General features: G+C 45.5%; 1 protein-coding gene across 1 annotated transcript in view; it reads left to right on the top strand.

Moving 5' to 3' along the window:
- The window catches only part of otog (otogelin), a 64,338-nt gene that overhangs the window by 29,257 nt on the left and 14,759 nt on the right, over nt 1-20,322 (top strand). Inside the window, exons 22-34 of the mRNA XM_042341569.1 lie at nt 53-184; nt 912-1,058; nt 1,266-1,385; nt 1,718-1,834; nt 2,645-2,801; nt 4,505-4,531; nt 5,379-5,543; nt 5,883-6,161; nt 12,993-13,110; nt 15,780-15,870; nt 16,771-17,284; nt 17,801-18,091; nt 18,770-19,656. Coding sequence (XP_042197503.1) covers nt 53-184; nt 912-1,058; nt 1,266-1,385; nt 1,718-1,834; nt 2,645-2,801; nt 4,505-4,531; nt 5,379-5,543; nt 5,883-6,161; nt 12,993-13,110; nt 15,780-15,870; nt 16,771-17,284; nt 17,801-18,091; nt 18,770-19,656 — 3,045 coding nt within the window. The remainder of the gene's footprint in view (nt 1-52; nt 185-911; nt 1,059-1,265; nt 1,386-1,717; nt 1,835-2,644; nt 2,802-4,504; nt 4,532-5,378; nt 5,544-5,882; nt 6,162-12,992; nt 13,111-15,779; nt 15,871-16,770; nt 17,285-17,800; nt 18,092-18,769; nt 19,657-20,322) is intronic.

Genomic DNA, 20,322 nt, shown 5'->3' with positions numbered 1-20,322 from the left:
TTGTTATCCCACATCTCTAACACACACTAACAAAGAACTTTCCTTCTCTCAGAGCCTTGGAGATTCACACCTGTCTATCATTTCTGAAAACACTGACTGTTACAACGGAGCTATTTGTAGGAAGGCTCTGTCTGTCTCTATCGGTCGTACTTTCCTGGTGTTTGACGATGACACTGGACATGCTGTAAGTACACATTCCCTTCAAGGCACGGCTCAAGACCATGCCTTCAGCCACCCTCCTACTCTCTCTGTACTCCACCCTCCCTGAACCCAACGCCCACCTGCCCCCGGCTCGGATCCTAATCCCTAATCCCTGACTGTTCAACACCTTGGGATGTCCTCCAAACATGAAAGGCTCTGTACAAATGTAGGCTTGTATTGTATTGTAAAGATGTGGAAAACCGAACAGAAACCATGTGCGAGGCGCAGTGTCACAACTTTCTAAACCTATGGTTTATGTCAACATCTTTGGAATGTGCCAGAGATACTTTCACAGGGTCAGAATGCAAAAACATCTTTAAATAAACATTGTTTCCATCAGCCAAATATGGAAATTTAAGTAACCTGTAATTGGGAATTGGCGGAGAGGAATACAATCAGGAACTAAACATTGGTCGCTAAACATTTATGAGAGTTTGACCTATTAGCTTGGATCCTGTTTCTAATGAATTTCCCATTACCGCCCCATTGAACATGGGAGGAATACATGCAGTTGGTGGACTTAGTGAATAGTCACAAACCATTTTTCCCCAGATTCTAAAAAGATCCAGGATAGGAACTCAGGCTTGATGTTCTTTCTTCCACTGGTGGGGGAAAGGGGCGGACGTGGTGGTGGTGGGCGGGGGGAAAGATTCTTTAATTCCTGCTCTTTATTGAATGTTTCATTAATCATTTGGTGTGGATTTGCCTAGAATCCTTCCAGTGTGATCGACCCACGGGAGAACGTTCACGTGTGGAAAGCAGGTTCTTTCACCGTGGTGCATTTCCCCACTGAAGAGATCACTTTACTGTGGGACCAAGGGACCACGATACATGTTCAGGTTGGCCCCAGGTGGCAGGTAAGAGATATTCAGCACTGGACTCCACTGGACTTTATTTTCATTATGTTGAGCAGGAATTTAGTGCCAGCCAGGATGGGAAGTTTGGTTAGTGATGAACTTTATCTTTGTGGAAAGCCAATCTGGATGCCTTGAGAGGAGAAAGCGTTGGACACAGAGGGCCCCCAGGCAGTGACAATCACATTGAGTCTTCTATTTTTTCGGCAGGGCAAGCTATCAGGGCTGTGTGGGAATTTTGACTCAAAAACAGCTAATGAAATGAAGACGCCAGACCACATGGAATCACCAAACCCCCAGGAATTTGGCAACAGCTGGACTGCGATGGAGGTAAATAGATTTCAGACAAAATGACATAAAATGCAAGTCTACTCATGCCTTCCTAAATAATAAGGGATATAGCGTTTTGGGGTTCATATACGAAAATATTGCAAAATGCTTTATCAGACGGAACGGGAGCCTAATCTAAGATGACGGTATGGTGGGTAATTTTGGATGTGAGACAATCAATGGGATAGATTTATTTCAATCCTGTGAAATCTACGTCTACGAGACCAGGATCAGAATTGTCAATCACATGGTCCAGGGTCAGAGTTGTCAATCCACAGAAGTGATATTGCAAAGTGAGCAAACTACCAATCAATCATTTCCTTATTTTCTAGTGTGTGAACAGCCCAGACATCCGCAACCCATGCAACGTAAACCCACTCAGAGAGCCATTCGCCAAGAAGGAATGTGGGATATTATTGAGTTCGGCCTTTGAGTTGTGCCATCCTGTGGTGAGTGCACACAATTACGAGAAGTTTTATTATTCTTCATCTATTATTGCACTATTGATTGATTGAGTAAAGAGAGAGACCTCACATTTTCATAGCAGCTTATATACTTTAGAATGTCTCAAAGTTCTCTAGAGCAATTATTGTCAAGTCTAGTGACTGCCTTTTTTTTATTGGCAGACAGGCTAATCTGTAGGATTTGTTGGCCAGGATACCAGCAGAAACTCAACTCTCTTTTTGAATAAGTGGGGATGTGAAATGGGCAGATAGAGATCATGGTTTAATGTCTCATATGAAGAATAGCAGCTCTGACAATGCAGCACACCCCCTCCTTATTACTGAGAGTACTAGAGTAGCGACCTACACTGTAAACTCATGGACCAACAGGGAGCTTCAGCCCATACCCACGTCAAAGTGTTGATTCTTTCAACACAGATTAGATAGATTTCTTTTAGGAGCTGACATTATGGGATATAATACATAGGTAGTTTGGGACATATGGGCATGTGACCACCAGGAAGGTGGAAGGCGAACTAGATGGACCTTGGTCTTTTTTTGTCTTATGTTCCTATCCTTCCAGCCCAGAAGCGAGTGTGCTACTAGCTGAGCCAGGCTGACTGCAGGGACATCAGAAATCTAAAGATGGGGGGAGAGGAAGCTGAGCAATTGAGCCAATGTGACTTTTTGCTCTTTTTATTTTTTTGTAGGTAGAGAAGTGAGTTTCTCATGGTTGTTTATAGGACTTTACTGGAGTAAAACTGCCTTCCCCAGATATTTAATTGTGCCTCACTTGTATTTTTTCTATGACTCTAGGTTGATGTTACCTGGTTTTATTCCAATTGCCTGACGGACACGTGTGCCTGCAACCGGGGAGGAGACTGCCAGTGTTTCTGCACCAGTGTGTTAGCGTATGCCCATCTGTGCTGCCAGCATGGCGTTCCCATTGACTGGAGATCACCTACAGTCTGCCGTGAGTACTGCAATGCTGGGAAGTGGAGAGTTTGTTTATAATTGGTTGTAAATGGTTATAAATGAACTCAGGCAATACCTTAATGGGAAGGGTGGTTGAGGCCAGGATGTGGGACTTATTTAAGATAACACCTTGCTGCTGGGATGGGATGATGGTCGACGGTGGGCATTCTGGAAGGATGAGATCTAATGGGCAGAATGGCCTCCTTCGTCTGAGCCAATCTTGAGATTGTGTGATCACACTAGAGGACCTAGATAAAGGATCAAGTCCAATAGCATGTGTCATCACTAGAAATGCTAAAGAAGGAGCAATAAAATTTAAAGCCATGCTTAGTTCACCAAGCTTGGCTTGAGTTTTGAAAGCCTGTAGGTTACAGAGAGGAAGGGAAAAATGAGCACCTTAAAAAACCCATGACCAGAGATCACAAGAGAGATTTGAAGAAGGCCCTTTGGCCAATTTGATCTCCTCATTCCAGACCACATATCTGACTATCGTCCCCTTGCATTGTTAATTATGTGCTTAATGTGTCCAATGACCTGGTCTCAACCATCGTTCTGAGCAGCATGTTCCAGTTATTAATTGCCCTTTGGCTAAAGAATTACTTCCCGGTGTCAATCCTAAAATTGCTCTTTGCCTAAAACTATGTCCTTATTTTCTACAACAACAACAACAACAAGATTCCATTTATAAAGCGCCTTTCACGTCAGGAGGACGTCCCAAGGCGCTGCACAGTTGGGTCATGACCCGAGCAGGGGGGAAATGGTCAGGGTGAGGGGAGGGAGCGAGGAGGGGGGAAATGGTCAGGGTGAGGGGAGGGATGGGAGGGAGCGAGAAGGGGGAAGAGAGTCGAGAGGAGCTGAAGGCTCGGTCAAAGAGAAAGGTTTTGAGACCGGCCTTGAAGGAGGAGAGGGAGGAAGCAAGGCGAAGGCACTGGGGGATGGAGTTCCAGAGCCTCGGGGCTGAGAGACTGAAGGCCCGACCACCGATGGTAGGGCGATTGGGGCGGGGGACGTGGAGCAGACCAGAGCCGGAGGAACGGAGGGTACGGGCAGGTAGGTAGGGGGATAGTAGGTTGGAGAGGTAGGAGGGAGCAAGGCCGTGAATGGCCTTGTAGGTGAGGATGAGGATCTTGAAATCAATCCTCTGGGGGATGGGGAGCCAGTGGAGGCGAGCGAGGGTGGGAGTGATGTGGTCCCGAAGCCTGGTGCGGGACAGTACACGAGCTGCAGAGTTCTGAATGACCTGCAGCTTGTGGAGGGAGGTGGCGGGAAGGCCGGCGAGGAGAGAGTTCCCATAGTCCAGCCTTGAGGTGACAAAGGCGTGGACCAGGGTTTCAGCAGCGTGAGGGGTGAAGTAATGGCGTAGTCTGGCGATGTTCCGGAGGTGATGGAAGGCGGTGCCAGTTGTGGTGCGGATGTGAGGGAGAAAGGACAGCTCAGGGTCGAACAAAACGCCGAGGTTCCTGACTGGCTTTGAGAGGTGGAGAGTGCAGCCTCTACTGTCTCGGTGCATCCGAAAGTATTGTTCTGGGTTTACTTTCTTAATCCCATCCCCTGTGCGACATCCTCTTTCAAAACTGAAGAACCTTATTTTATTTAATTGCTGCTCATGGCTCGTTTGCCCTGACATTGAGAAAAGTAATGCCGAGACTTGAGAAATCCAACTTGCTCCATTAAGTGACCTGTTGTTCTCCTTTCTTTCAGCTTATGATTGCGAATATTATAACAAAGGTAAGACTCATCTGCGGAGAGCTAGTCCGGACACCTGCACAGTTTTCTATCATCTTGGTTTAAATGTACCTCTATGTTTAGGTCTCTGACTGATCTCCGTTGTCGGCACTTCATTGGATGGTCAGCAATGAGAGCCTTGAACCCATAACCTGACTCAGGGTCACACCCTACTGTATATTAGTTCCTTACTGCATACATGAGGTCAGCGAATGCTAAACAAGGCAGAGAGAGATGCATTTTGAAGTGAACTTGTTACTACGTGAGATGTTGGGTAATGGAGTATCAGTTAATCGAGTGCTGATCAGCCTAAGCCCCTAGAGGGTGCTGAGGATCCACTAGAAAAGCTACACAGCGATAGCTAAAACCACATTGTTTATTACAACTAGGCAGCTGAGCACTTGTCTATAAAGAACTGTATGCTACTCAATGGATTTGGAACCAGACTTCAATGCCGAAAGATAAATTAACACAACAAACTAAGGGGATACAATTGGTTTTACTTAAACTAAAAGCTCTGCCCTCCGGATGGATGTTAAAGATCCATGGACTTGTTCAAAGAACAAGTGTCTCCTGTCGTTCTGGCCAGCAATGTGCAAATTAAATGATCATCTACCACAAACCTGTTTGTGGGACCTTGTTGGTGTTTACTGTGCCTATAGAATGAGTCACTACATTTGACAGTAAGGGCTTTGATAAAGTGCTAAAAAAATGTAGATTTGTTCTTATTAGGAAGGGAAAAATGTTAGTAAAATCTTAATTCCCATAATAATGCAGGAGCAGATGATGTCCACTTCTATGGGGTGCTTCATTTTTCCCAGTGGATCTGAATACTCTATTCCTTCTGCAGTGTTGGGAAATGGTCCTTACACACTGGTCACTTACTTGGACAAAGACACAGTGGTGGCGGCCGATTCGTCAGGTGGTGTTTTTCCAGCGACAGGAGAATTCTCCAGTCTAGGAATAATGTCCCTATTTATGCTGACTCCAGGACTGTACTCACCTAAACTACAAGGTTAGTATGCCTGTAACCTCCAAGACCCACATCACTGACACCCAGCACTCATTTTACATATCTCACAGATTTTGGTTGCCATCTGTCCCATTGATGCATAAACACGAGAGAACAATTCTACCATGAGTCCAGGTTTAAGATAATTAAGATAAAATTGATCATTCACTTCATGGCTGTTTGTGGAACATTCATGTACGCATACTAGCTACTGAATTCACACATAAAAAGATAGTATACAGTATATCATGTGAAGCGCTTTGGGACATCCTGAAAGACGCTTTATCAAATGTAAGGATTATTGTTAATGTATTATAGAATTTTCTTGTTTGATTTCAACAGATGGATCTCTCGTCTCACTGGAAGCAGCTGACAGACCAAATTATTTCCTTCGCGCTGGGTCAGAGGGGAGCCTGCACCTCACTAAGTGGCAAAAGAACCAAACATTTCACAGGGAGGCCACGTTCACGATCCACAGGGACGCCTGGGTCTCAGGGTTCAATACTTTCGAATCATATGCGAAGCCAGGGTTCTTTGTCCACCAGATGAAAACCTCACTCCATCTCATGAGGTACAATCACTCAGAGGGCTTCAGGCATTCCACGCTCTTCCGGCTGGCAGGTGAGGTCATGGCGGAGCCACTCAGGGCCTTGGGGGATTGGGGGGAGGTGGTTTCAGCATTCAGCATACTGGAAAGGTTGTTTTTGTTCCATTATAAAAGTTCAGACAGGTTAGGGGGCAAGAGGAAGGCGGTTAGATATAGGTTAGGTAAGTTCGAAAAGAATTTTTCCAGTGTCCTGGCCAATTATCCCCCAGCTAAAATTGGTCATTCACTCATGATTGTTTGTGGGGCATTGCTGTGCGCACATTAGTTGCCGAGTTTGTCCACAAATGGTGGAGTTGTTACATTTTACAATAAATCCTGTGAAGTGTTTTGATACGTCCTCCTGACGTGAAAGGCGCAACATCAAATGCAAAGTTTAGGATTAGGTTCAATGCCCTGGTTGCATTCGCTTCAAGATTCCAATGTTAACAAAACACTTGAGTCGGAAGAGTTAATGGTCGCATTGTGGCCCTCACAATGTTTTCAGTGCGTAAGAATGGCAGGCAGACACAGCTGTTGACTGGCACGCTCCAACTTCAGTGAAATGACAGCTTTTGTCATTGCTAAGTGCCTGTTGTCCAGCAACAAAGAATTTTCAAGTGTTGACGTTCATCGAGGAGGCTTTGCCTGCTTACTGGGCTGCCCAGCAGAGGAGGCAAGTAACACCAGGGAGCAGCTCGCCTTGAGCTGTTGCTGAAGCACACTTGTTCCTGTGTCACTTAAGTTTGAGATGAAGCGCCCAAGAGCATGTTGTAATTCTGGTGGTGGTGCATTGCGTGGACCTGGCTTCATGTAGTTCAAAGTGTTTAATTTTGACCTTCATCCATTCGTGTTAAAAATCCTATCTATGCCGCATATGAAAACCAAAACAATTTACCTCAGCCACTGGGATCAGATCAAATGGTCGAGAGGCATTTCATTAATCACCACCTCCAAAGGTTTCAGGTTTTAGCATTTTATAAGCATAGCACCAACGGACTTGACTCATTTCCCCCCTCCCTCCCTCTCTCTCTCCCCCTGCATTATCGCAGGCACACAGTCTCAGCCCTGGCTTGCTGATGCAGGGTAATTACACATTCTAAAAATACAGCAACATTTGTTTAAGTTAATGGAAAAGTTACACCGGCTACAGAGTGCAGAGGCAACGACAGATTGGGTTTCATGCTGACTGTTGCGAATGCCTGGCATATTAGATCAGAGAAAGCCCAACTGGGGAATGGTGGTCCCAAAGGCAATGAGGGGATGAGTGCAATGAACAAAATAATAGACAGGTCTTCCACAAGTCAAAAGCTCTTAGATCCAATGATCTATTGTATTAAAACCATCATGCTTATAAATATGGAAAACTTATTAATCCCTATATATAATATAATAGCCTAACTTTTATATTTTGCCTTTGTAACAATGTAATACAACAGAGTAACAGTCTAACTCAGTTGGTAGCACTCTCACATCTGAGTCAGAAGGTTGTGAGTTCAAGCCCCACCTCGAGACTTTGGGCTCACGGTCTAAATTGATACTCCAGTACAATGCTGGGGGAGCGCTGTACTGTTGAAAGTGCCATCCTTCGGATGAAACATTAAACTGGGGTCCCACCTGCTTGGTCAGGTGGACTTTAAACATCCAATGGCACTATCCTGTGAAGCGTTTTGAGATGTCCACCTGATGTGAAAGGTGTGATATCAAAAGCAAGGATTATCATGATGTAGAAAGATGAAGACTGAAAAAGTAATTCTGAGAAGATGTTATGAGCATACACACACACAAAGCTGTCACTTTCAATAGCATTTGTCTTGCCTTGAAGTCTGTATTTCAATATAGACTTGCTCTTCGCTCTCCCCTCCCTTCCCTCCCCTCACCCTGACCATTCCCCCTGCTCGGGTCCTGACCCAACTGTGCAGCGCCTTGGGACGTCCTCCTGATGTGAAAGGCGCTTTATAAATGGAATCTTGTTGTTGTTGTTGTGGTGGAAAGTGGAAGTCGCATGTTCAAACAGGGGTTGTTACAGAAGTTCTTAACAAAGCTTGCTCAAATGTGTACTCACTGTTCCACCCATTCTTATCATTACTGCATATTTTTAAGACCTATAATGGCTGTTGAGGCTGAGTTTGTAACATGATTTTAAAGAATATTGGATAAATACCTAAGGTAAAAAATGATGTTGAAGGAGTTTGAATAGGGAAATGGAACTGAAATAGAGAGATGTAGTGGGGTGATGAGAACAAGCCTAGATATGTTGGGAGAAGCAATAAAATGGGGATAAGAGTAAATAACTCCAGTGGGGGAGTGAGTATCAGCACAGACACAGTGGGGAATGAGTAGGTGAATGGGATTAAAGTAGAAGATCTAGTGAGGGGGAGGCGAGCACTAGCTCAGACACAATGGGGAAAGAGTAGGGGAATGGGATTAGAGAGCTCCAGTAGGGGAGTGAATACCAGCACAGACTTGAACGTACTCCTCCTGTGCTATGAATATTGTGTGCCGCGACTCTCACTGGGAGTTATTACAGTCGCATCGAATACATTCGTTCCACGCAAGTCATGTTCATCTGCAGCCAGCAGATGGCAGTGTACATGTTGTAATGTTTCATGGTTTGTTGCCCACCTCCCCACCCCCTGCGAGTACACGGAGTCTGGGTGGAATTGGCTAGTAAATGTCAGCCTGGTGCATGATCTCCTCGATCGTCTGCTCCTAATTATTTCCCTTCTGCTCTCTGAAACATTAGTGGACCCGAGTTCAAAGCCATCCTTTAGAAACACTGCTTTGTACTCGTTATTCCCTCGGCAAACTGCGCGTGGCATTGCTGGAATAACTCCTAATCTTACTCTAACCTGCCTGCACGCTTCTGAAATAATAACAACCTTTTGTCGGATGCCATCAGCTGTTGCCACAAAAATGAGCTGAAATTCGGATTGCACCTTTGAAAGAAACGGCAGAGGACTGGGGAAGAGTTCAAAAGGGGCTCTGGAATGTCGGGCTCTTAGTTACATTGAGAACTGAATGGAATTGAGAAGGGGATGTGACGCAGCTGTTATAAACGCTGGGAGGTTATGCGATAACGTAGAGCTGCACAGGTTGTTGAACTTGGACTCTGAGCTTCAAAATGCCTCTGTGACAAAACAGAAGTGGAAGTGAAATGCCACTAGACTGTGGCTGGCTCAGTTGGTAGCTCTCTCGCCTCTGAGTCAGAAGTTTGTGGGTTCAAGCCCATTGCTGGGACTTGAGACTCATCTTGTCTAAGATGACACTCCAACGTAGTGCTAGGGGTGTGCTTCATTGTTGGAGGTGGAGTCCTTTGGAAGAGATGTTATACCGAGGCCCCGACTGCCTGTTCAAGTGGATGTTAAAGATCCCTTGGTACTATTCAAAACGAGAAGGGAGCTCAAAGCCAATAATCTCCCAGATAAAATTCATTCCGTGGTTGTTTGTGGGACCGTGCTGTGTGCAAACTGGCTAGTGCGTTCTCCCACAAAACACACATAGTCCCACACCCAGTTTCCAAAGGCTGAACTCCAGGTTTACTGTAACTTGAACTTGAAGACGGAATAGCCTAGAGGCTAAACCTAGGTGGAATTTTGGGCCTTGTGTGAGACAAGAGGCTACAGAACATGATCCTCTCCCTTCTACTCCCCCACCCTACCCCCAACCCCCAAGAAATGCTTGACAGGACATTTGCTTGTGAAGTGTTTGATGGTTCCTGACTTGCTGGGATCTAGAAAGGTGAAGAGTAAGTGATCAGCGTGTAGAAATTCCACCAGGTCCAGGTTCACTCTATTTATGTCACATTTCAGGATGTCCAGAATTTGGCAAATTCTTGAGTTCGCCTGAATTCTGAAGCTCCTTTTATCTGTAAGTTCCTTTGAAAAACTGAAGACAACCACCGTCATAAAGTTCAGTCTGAATTCCCAAATTGTGTTCAATTCTGAAATGTTCAGGAAATGGATTAAATCCAGACTCAGGTGGAATTTTAACCCCACTAGTTTGAATGACGGATGGGGTGAGCAGAGGTACACTCAGTACACTTGAGGGTTGCTGCAGAACTCTGGCTAAAGATCACACAAGTCGCAATGACACCAGAATAGGGCACGATGACTGCAGTACAAAGCATTACAGCTGACTGAGAGCCCAAGCTGGGTGGGGGAATAAGAGGCTCGCATAGGTAAGGTAGTAAGGTAAGGGGGATGAGGTTGCAGAAGGAACTGAATGTTCACGAGGACGAGGATCTTGAATTTGATCCACTGGATCAAATTTGATCCCCCTACCTACCTGCCCGTACCCTCCGTTCCTCTGGCTCCGGTCTGCTCCACATCCCCCGCCCCAACCGCCCTACCATCGGTGGCCGGGCCTTCAGCCTCTCAGCCCTAGGCTCTGGAACTCCATCCCCCAGTGCCTTCGCCGCCTCCTCCCTTTCCTCCTTCAAGGCCGGTCTCAAGACCTTTCTCTTTAACCGTGCCTTCAGCTCCCCTCTCAACTCTCTACCCCCTCCTCGCTCCCTCCCTTCCCTCCCCTCACCCTGACAATTTCCCCCCTGCTCGGGTCCTGACCCAACTGTACAGCGCCTTGGGACGGCCTCCCGACGTGAAAGGCGCTCAATAAATGGAATCATGTTGTTGTTGTTGGTGGTGGAATGGGGAGCCAGTGGAACTGAGCAAGAATGGGGGTGGTGGGGAAGTGGTTTGACGGGCTTGTGGGGCCTGGCTTGGTAGAGAGTACAGTCCATGCATAGTGTCAAGATAATTTTAACATTCGATGATATAAGGCACCTATGAGCGGCTATATTTCCAAGCTGGGCGACGTAATGGACAAAGAAGGTCAGAAGTTCAATGAATGTTACACGGGTTCCACAGTAATCTTGGCAGAAGAATGAGGTATGAGGAATGAACGAGCATTTATCTTCTCTGCTTCCATATGTTATGAATTCAACTGTAACAAAGCACTTAATTCAACACGGTTTGGTAAATTCCCGAGACTTGGTTTTGTTACATTCCAATACGTATGTCTTTTTAGATCCTGCTAAAATCGTAGCATGACTTTTATCCAGGAAGGCCCCCTTTTTAGGTGCCTGAGAAAATAGCTCCACCACTGTCTAATAAAGTACCCAACAAATTTCATTGAGTAATGTTATCGGATGGTAAAACAGACCTGCTAAACAATAATAATCTTACAAAATATATAATGGCTTTAACGGCAGGAGGAAAGAAAATCACACAACGCCTCACAAGATTTTACTTTAAAGTGTAGTGACTGTGTATTTTGCAGTTGGACATGACAGCCAATTTGCACACAGCAACATCCCACAAACAGCCATGAAGTGAATGACTAGTTTTATCTGGGTGATTGTTGGCAAAGACACCAGGAGAAATTAAAATAAGGTTAATGAATGGGAACAAGCTCTGATGTACAGCATAATTCTTGAATATGAGAACACAATCATGTGTTGTGATATTATTGGGTTCGCATTGTGTGAGGTTACATGTGACCCACGTGCAAACCAAGTATTTTATGACCCATAGAACTTCACAGCACAGAAGAAGGTCATTGGGCCCAAATCCTAAAGTTTGTGAAATTACTGGAATCTATTCTGTGGTTATAGGTACACGATTTGCAATCCAGGTGTAACAACTGTCACCTTGTGTAAATCATGTGAAAATTACATGTATCTATAATTCTGTATTTGACAACCAACCCTTTCCATTGATAGGTAATTACACAAATACGGTCTCTCCTGCAATTACCTTTGTACACATTGCTTGCACGCAGCGCAAAATACATTCCTGGGGCACTGTTTGAAAAGAGAAGGGCGTTTCTCCCAGTATCCCAGCCCCTGTATAAAATTGGTCACTCACTTCATGGATGTTTGTGGGACGTTGCTGTGTGCAAATTGACTGTTGCATTTGTCTAAAAAAATACAGCCACTACAATTTACAAAATATCCTTTGAAGCGTACTCCTGATGTGAAAGACACTATATTGGATGCAAGGATTATTGCGAAGAATTCCGAACTGCCAATTCTAGGCCAGTAAAGTCCGAAAAGAGCAAAATGCCCAAACTGGAACTCCTTTTACCAATATCACAATTTAGACCCCAAACGGTGTGGATTTTGTGCTGAAGAGGGCAAAAGAGGTATTAAAAATAGATTAGGATCCACGATGAATGAATTTGGTGATAACTTTTTACTTTACTGGGATGCATGGAGAGCAGCGTTAGAAGATATTTTTGAACAGATGCTATTCATTTCCACCGTTGCACAGCTTCAGGTCGCCACACTCCAGCTGTGGCATTGTGTGCTGGGCATAAATCCTCTGTTACCACATGCTAAAAGAATAGCCTATATCCATGCACATTTAATAATGGATAAACACGGAACAAGGGGTGGTCAGGGTGCATTAAAGAGGTGGGATTAGGACCAACAAGCAAAAACCCCAAAAAACTACCATTTACAGTCAATTGGGAATACTGTAGTGTATTAGTTAAAGCATCCCGCCTAGCAAACAAGAGGACCAGGGTTCGATTCCCAGGTGGGGCAAAACCTTAGGCAAGTTTCCTACTCTGCACGCCCCGCAATAAGTAAGAACCCGTTGTTAGTCAATTGGCGAATCGCTTTCGGGGGGTAATCCTTCAAAACAAAATATAATAGTAATAATAATTTGATCACTCAATCCATGACTGTTTGTGGGACGCTGCTGGGCGCAATTGGCTGCTGCTTTTCGCCCACCAAATATGCAGTCAATTCACTTGATTATTATTATATGCTGCAAAGCACTTTGAGACGTCCTCCCGATATGAAAGGTCCTATAACAAATGCAAGGATTATAATGCTCATCAGTGTTAACTGTGTATTTTTGCAGATGCAGATATTCTGTCCCCAGCACATTCCACCTGTGAGTGGCGGTACGAGACATGCGCCAGCCCTTGTTTCCGAACCTGCCGAGACCCAACAGGCAAGACTTGTCTAACGCTACCAAAGTACGTATAAGAGAGAGGAGGGGTGGGGTGGGGGGTGGAACATGTTCATCTCTCCAACCCCTCCTGCCTGAGGAACCAAAATTTTTAAATAACGACACAAGAAAACAGGAATTCAAAGTTTGCTTAAGTTCTGAAAAATGTCATCCTGGCTTCTACATTATAAAAAGTTATTCTTGTAAGTTGGGGAAATGGGATGGAACAAAAGTCACAGTAACAAAGCACCACTCTCCTGGACAACAATCAACAACAACAACAACTTGGATTTATATAGCGCCCTCCACTCCACAATTATATAATATGTAATTATATAATATATAATTACAATTATTATGTAAGTGCCACTAACTGCACAATCTCCTCCTCCCCCCATTCCCCAGATAAAATTGGTCATTCACTCCATAGCTCTTTGTGGGAAATTGCTGTGAGCAAATTGGCTGTGGTGTTCACCTGCAAAATACAGTCACTAAACTTAATAAATTCTCTAAAGCGCTTGGAGAAGTCCTCCCAATGTGAAAGATGCTGTATCGAATAACAAGGATTAATTACTTATTTTATTTACCTCGTAATAATCATGGGACATCACAATATTCACCCCAATATTCATATTTTGCTCTTCTCACTCTCAAATAAAAAGTAGTTGCAAGGTTAGTCTCTCAATCCAAAGTCAATTTTCTCAGCTCATGATTCAAAAATTGATACACAAAACCTTAGGCATGGTATGCATGCATTCATGCAATGTCTGAGAATTTAAGGGGGTTTAAGTGACCATGAGCCAGATCCATGCCCCCATGCATCTGTGCACATTCACAGCATTTCATTCTGGTCTCGGTGGTTTTTTGGGGGCTATTCTGGGCTCTCAGAGAGTAATGTAAGCCCTCTAGTCATCTGCCAGCACTTGTCTCTTGAAGCACAGTCACAGAATATTTCCATCAAAAATGGCTGAATAAAGTCGGAATAGACAAAGCACAAGTCATTTCAGGCAAAGATACAATTAAGCGCTCTGAGACGCTACCCTGCATGAGGGGCGTTATATAAATACAAGTTTGTTGTTTTGGTGCAAGTTTTCAAAGAAATGGGGCTGTACTCACTGGTTAAGACATGATCTAAAGGAAACGCTCAGAGGCTTAAATTCCACCTGGCCTATAAAGGTCAGGCTATAAACGCCTTTCGTCTAAAAATGACCCAATTGCTACACTTCACATTACATCCTGTGAAGCGCTTTGAGGAATTCGTCCAACGGATGCGCATGTTAATATTAAAATATAATCAGGAAGAATAATGGAAAATTCTTAAATTTCACCTTAATCCAATTAAAAGGAGTGAAAAAACAGCTTCCAAATGGAGACTGAGAATCGTCCCCAATTCTGCACGAGCTTAAATTTTAAGACAAGATAATAATAATAATAATAAAGATGGTTTTAAGGGTAAGACCAGGTGAAATTTCAGACCCCAGATTGCGTGAGGCGTTAAATAGTGATAGATTTTCTTCCCACAGAGGGGGCATATAACTGAATATTTTTAGTGGAAGTAAAGCTTGGGCGGTTGGGATCTGAGGTATTATAATGTGGAATGCTTTGCTACAGTGGCTATTTGAGATGCATCAATCAAATGGAGATGAGATAAACATTTATGGACTAAAGATTAAATAAAGGCCTTGAGTAGGCCTTGAGGGGAAAGGGATTAGAGTGGATAGCTCCAGTGGAAGGCTAACACAGGCACAGGCAAATGTGTGCTGAAGTTTTCTATGATTTTTATAAACAGCACAGCCAAGAGGCAAGTAGCAACGAAGGAGATACATTACAACTACAATAACTTGTATTTATGCCATAAATGAAGAAATATTCAATCAAAAAAAACACACTAATGATCGAACACGGACTTACCTAGACTCGTGAGAATGTTTGGGGGGACACTTTCTGGTTGGCCACCACTGATACAGTGCCTTTCAGGAGAATAGCATCTCAGGAAATAGTGTTTTGGTCAGATGAGTGTCTGACACATGCAGAAACCCATCACTGTCCTTAAAGAGTATCCAAACCAGACTGAGTTCCACATATATATGCTGCATACACATTGTGTCTGGAATGGGATGCCTACTCTCTCCATGGAGGAATGAACTCTGCTCACTTATTTCCAGAGAGTATTAGATGCAGGTTGGCAAGAGTCAAGGCTTGGGAACTGTACAGTGTGCATTGCGTACTGCTAGAATCTAACCAGCTAAAACCATATAGCCTGCCATAGCTAGGATCACCTATCCATTTGCAGGGTTAATAGGAGCTGAGTAGAAATAATCCTCACCCCCAGTAACTGGTCTGCTGCTCCAAGTCCAACTGATGAGCTGCGCTGGCAGTGCCTTGGTCCCATCTGGCTTAGGAAATGGACTACTGAGCCTGACACATGTGGGGGGGACGATTTGATTCCGTCAATCCATTGCCACAACCATTTCAAAGTTACACTGATGGAAAAATAGATTGCAACACGAGGGACATAACTATTTTCCAAGTCACTCACAGGAGAGAATCCGTCACCACCCAACCCCGATATTATCTGAATATTGATCGCCGAAGCTCAGTTGATGAGAACCTACTACTGTATGTATTGATCTGAATCGCGTACATTAAGTGAAATGTTAGAGAAACTGAGTAACATGACTTTTTTTTCTCCTGCAGTGTTGAAGGCTGTGTACCGCGGTGTCCACACAACATGATGCTGGATGAAGATACACAAAGATGTGTTTATCCAGAGGACTGTAAGTTCCTTGTATATTGTATGTGGGTTCAAAGCTGATGTTGGGACTTTGAGCTGACAGTCTTAGCTGACGCTCCAGTGCAGTGCTGGAGGGAGCAGTGCAGGTATCGTCCTTCAGATGAAACATTAAACTGAAGATATATTTAACTTCCATTTCACTTAGTTTTAAGTATGCCGCTTGATAGAATCATAGAAGGAGGCCATTCAGCCCATCGAGTCTGCACCGACTCTCAGAGCAAGGTGTTCATTCAATCTCACTGCCTTATCCCCAAACCATTTCAAGCCTCTATCTTTCATATACCTATCTACTCTTGAAACCCACAATGAACTCTGGCTCTACCACTTTGCTTGGCAGGCCGTTCCATGTCCCAACAACTCTCTGAGTGAAAAAATGTGTCCACAAAATACACAGTCAATCCACTTTACGGTATATCCTGTGAAGCACTTTGAGACGTCTCAACGATGTGATAAGGCGCTATATCAAATGCAAGGATTATTATTATTTGACTCTTGTGTCTACTATATTTTATAACTATGACCTTCTACCTACATGTTAATGATAAGGATCACAAACAAACTAAATCTGAATAATGGGTTCTCCCCAGGTGTGGAGCCAGCAGTCTCTGTTCAACCCTCCGCACCCATCCCTTCACTACATGGGACGTCTACGACATCAGCCTTCAATGCTTCAGTTGAACCATCGAGGATTCCTAGTACTTCCTCTGCCACAACCCCTGCGTTCAGCACTCAGCCTGGACCTTCACAGGGAACATTGAGCGCTGAAACCACCTCCTCAAAGACTCTTGTTTCCACCATAATTGTAGAAGCTCCTGTGATAACTCAGCTACCGACAGAACAATCTGGAACAACCTCAGTAGTGCCTGAAGGAACCAGTTTATCCTCCTCGGTCAGAACAGCCACAACCTCTCCTTCCACAATGGCTGTATCTTCATCGACCTCAAAAGCCACAACCATAATCTCCCCTTCATCCTCAGCGGTGAAGATCATCTCTTCTCCCACATCTTCAGCAACCACTGCCGTAAGCTCTTCCTCATTCTCAGGTGTGACCATTACCACGGGGTCTCCTTCAACCTCGGGGACCACCAAAAGCTCTACCTCGACCTCAGCCTCAATTGTATCCTCTCACTCCACCATCTCCACATTCTCACCGTCAACCGTGATGACCACAAGCTCTTCCTCAGTCTCAGGAAAGACAATGGGAGCTTTTCCTTCTTCCATTACCTCTCGCTCAACCGCAACCACACAATCTCCCTCAGTCACAAGTGCAAGGTCTCTCTCTACTGTGACCACCTCTCCCTCCGCTCCGGAACTGACGGGCACCACAATCTTCACATCTCCAAAGGTAATGTCACAGACAAGACCGACGACAGAGCAAGTGTTGGAATCGGCCGCCTCTTCAGCCAAGGTGATAACCACCTCAGTGACCCACTTGCCGAAACCCACTACAATAGCAGGAAGCACAAGTCCTACCAAACTGCCCACTAGCCAGGTTTTCCATTTACATTAGTGGAAATTGCTTCATCTCGTTCTATAACCGAGCCTCACATTGCCCTATTCACAACAAAGTCCACCTCACCAACCAAGCTCGAAACACGGCCTCAGTCTTCATCCATTGCTGGGTGGAAAACATCAGATAGACCTGAAACTGGGTCAAGAGTTCCTCCCCCAGGGAGAGCGACGTCTCCTGAAACAGAAGCGTTGACAGAGAAGATGACCCTTTCCACCAAGGCAATCTCTCCATCAACAGAAAGTGGACCAGTGACGTCGAGAACATCAGCACTTCAAACGTCTAAGGAACCATCCGCGAGCACCTCGAAAACTACAGCATACACAGCCTTGTCAGAAATAGTGACAACATCAACTGGAGAGGTTCCTACCCTCACAGGAGTGGTGGCTTCCCGTCATCCAACATCTGCAACAGGTAAAACGACAAGCTACCCTTTCACCACATCACAGTCCACTGGAAAGGCAGAGCCACCATCTAAGCTTACAACCTCAGCACCAACATCCTATCTTGGGGCGGCTTTATCTACGCACGCTATGCTGCGGTCAACCACTGAGGGAGCGACGGTGACCACTTCTGCTAGGGTCTCGGCAGAACGTAGCGAAATGAGCTCGGCAACCACAGCACACACCGGTGGGACGGAAAGGACCACCATCACGACCCAAACACCAGGTGGCATATATCCAATGTCAACAGCGATGGCCAAAGGTAGTGCAGCCACCAAAGAGTCCTCCCCAGCACCCTCACCTTCTAAAACTACCGTCTACCCCCTCTTGACAGAAGCGCCATCAATAATATCGACAGCCTATTCGGCCTCAACGTCTGCACCAGCTAGAGGGTACCCAAGATCAACAGGGACAGCTTCAATACAGAAAAGCGTCGAATATACAAGCTCCACAGAACTAGTCTTGATTACCACCCCTGATTACCCAACATCAGCGAAACCCAGCTCAACCACATCAGCTACAACATACCCGACTCCAACCAGAGTTAGTACAACAACAACCCTAAAAACCCATCCAGCTTCATTCACAACAATGTGGGTAACTAAAACTTACCCTGCGTTCTCAAACCGTACATCATTGTCTACTAAGGGGACACAAACAAGCTCCTCCACGAGAAGTGTGTCAATCCCATCGACAAGCGCCGGTTCCACAGCGTTACCCGTGTGGAGTGGACTGAGCTTTGTTACAATGATAACCCCACCATCAACACCTAAAGAATCAAGCTCTACACCCAAGCCCACCGTGGGCACTTCCGCTGTGAGTCCAAGCATAACAGGCTGGGGAACTCCACGTGGGTCACTCACAGCAACCCCGAGCTCTGTGAAAACATCCCATGCTTCTTCTCCGATGCCTGAGACAACCATCTCGACTACATTTTCAGAAGCAAAAGCTACAGTTGGACCTGTGGCGCCTGGGCCTGGAGTAACGGCAGTAACACCTCACACCACTCCCGCGTCAGAGATCATCTCCAAAACAACGGTGTCCCGAGTCACAGTCACTCCACGTCGAACAAGTGCAGCCACCCTCAGGGTTTCATTGTCATCACCACCGGGCACCCCAGGCACCACTGCTTCCACAAGCATCTCCATCACGGAGAAGGTCACACTGTCTGCCACGGCCTCTCTGTCCGGGAGGACTTTACACACAGGAGCCCCCACAAGACCAGTCACCACCAGCGCTCGTCCAGGATGGGTGGCCACAGCATTGGAGCCGCTAGGTATAACAGAGCCTGCAGCCAGGGTGTCTGTGGCAACCAAACCCTCAACAGCAGCGGTGACCGAAACATCCCGAAGCACAGGATTGTACCTGACAACGATCAAAACTATTGCAAAGATAACCACAGCGCCAGCAGCACGTAGCACTGTTACACCAATTACTCCAGCCCCAACATCTGGACAGCTCATTAGCATCACCCGACCTTTGAGTCATGGTGGGGCTGTTTCCTCCGAATATTGGACCGTGTCACACAAAGAGACCCCAAGCACGTCCGTCGCTTCCAAGTGGCAGCCGTCCACTATCAGCACCTCACCAGCCATTCCTTCCACACCTCACGCTTTGCCTCTGCCTAATGCCACCACAGTGACGATCATTGCTCCTAGCACTGTCCTAACCCCTTCGCCCACCGCATTCACAGCTTCCAGAGCCACCCGTCCAAGTGAAACTAGTCCTGCAGCCTATTTGAGTACGTCTAAACCTGTTGCAGGCACAACAACACACTCAACGACTCACATGACAGCTTTGACTGTCCCTCCGACCAGTCCATGCACGGTAAGTGACATGGCAGTGAATGATGGTCAACAAATAACTTGTCCCTCGCAAATTCACTTGCAACGCACCATTGTGTAAATATGAATAAGTTTAATCCTTTTTGTCACATTGTTTCTGCCTGTGACATAGTCACATAGAATGATATAGCCCAGAAACAGGACATTCTGCCCAACTAGTCAGTGTGTTTATACTCCATATGAGCCACAACCCCTTCTCCTAATCCCCCGCCTATACCCCTCTATTCCTTTCTCGCTCATGTATGCATCAAGCTTTCTCTTAAATACATCGATGCCCTTTGCTTCAACCACAGTTTATAGCAGCAAGTTCCATGTTCTCACCACTCTGTTGCTATTCAGGTCAGTATTAAAGATCCTGTGACACTATTTGAAAAAAAGGAAGGGAATTTTTCCTGGTACCTGACTGATAATCCCATAGATAAAATAGTCAGTCACTTCATGGCTACAACAACAACAACAACAAGATTCCATTTATAAAGCGCCTTTCACGTCAGGAGGACGTCCCAAGGCGCTGCACAGTTGGGTCATGACCCGAGCAGGGGGGAAATGGTCAGGGTGAGGGAAGGGAGGGAGCAAGGAGGGGGGAAATGGTCAGGGTGAGGGGAGGGAAGGGAGGGAGCGAGGAGGGGGAAGAGAGTCGAGAGGGGAG

This window comes from Callorhinchus milii, unplaced genomic scaffold, assembly GCF_018977255.1.
Source record: "Callorhinchus milii isolate IMCB2004 unplaced genomic scaffold, IMCB_Cmil_1.0 Scaffold17, whole genome shotgun sequence".
Taxonomy (NCBI): Eukaryota; Metazoa; Chordata; class Chondrichthyes; order Chimaeriformes; family Callorhinchidae; genus Callorhinchus; species Callorhinchus milii.
Note: the sequence above shows the minus strand (reverse complement) of the source record. Positions and strands in the feature narration are given on the sequence as shown.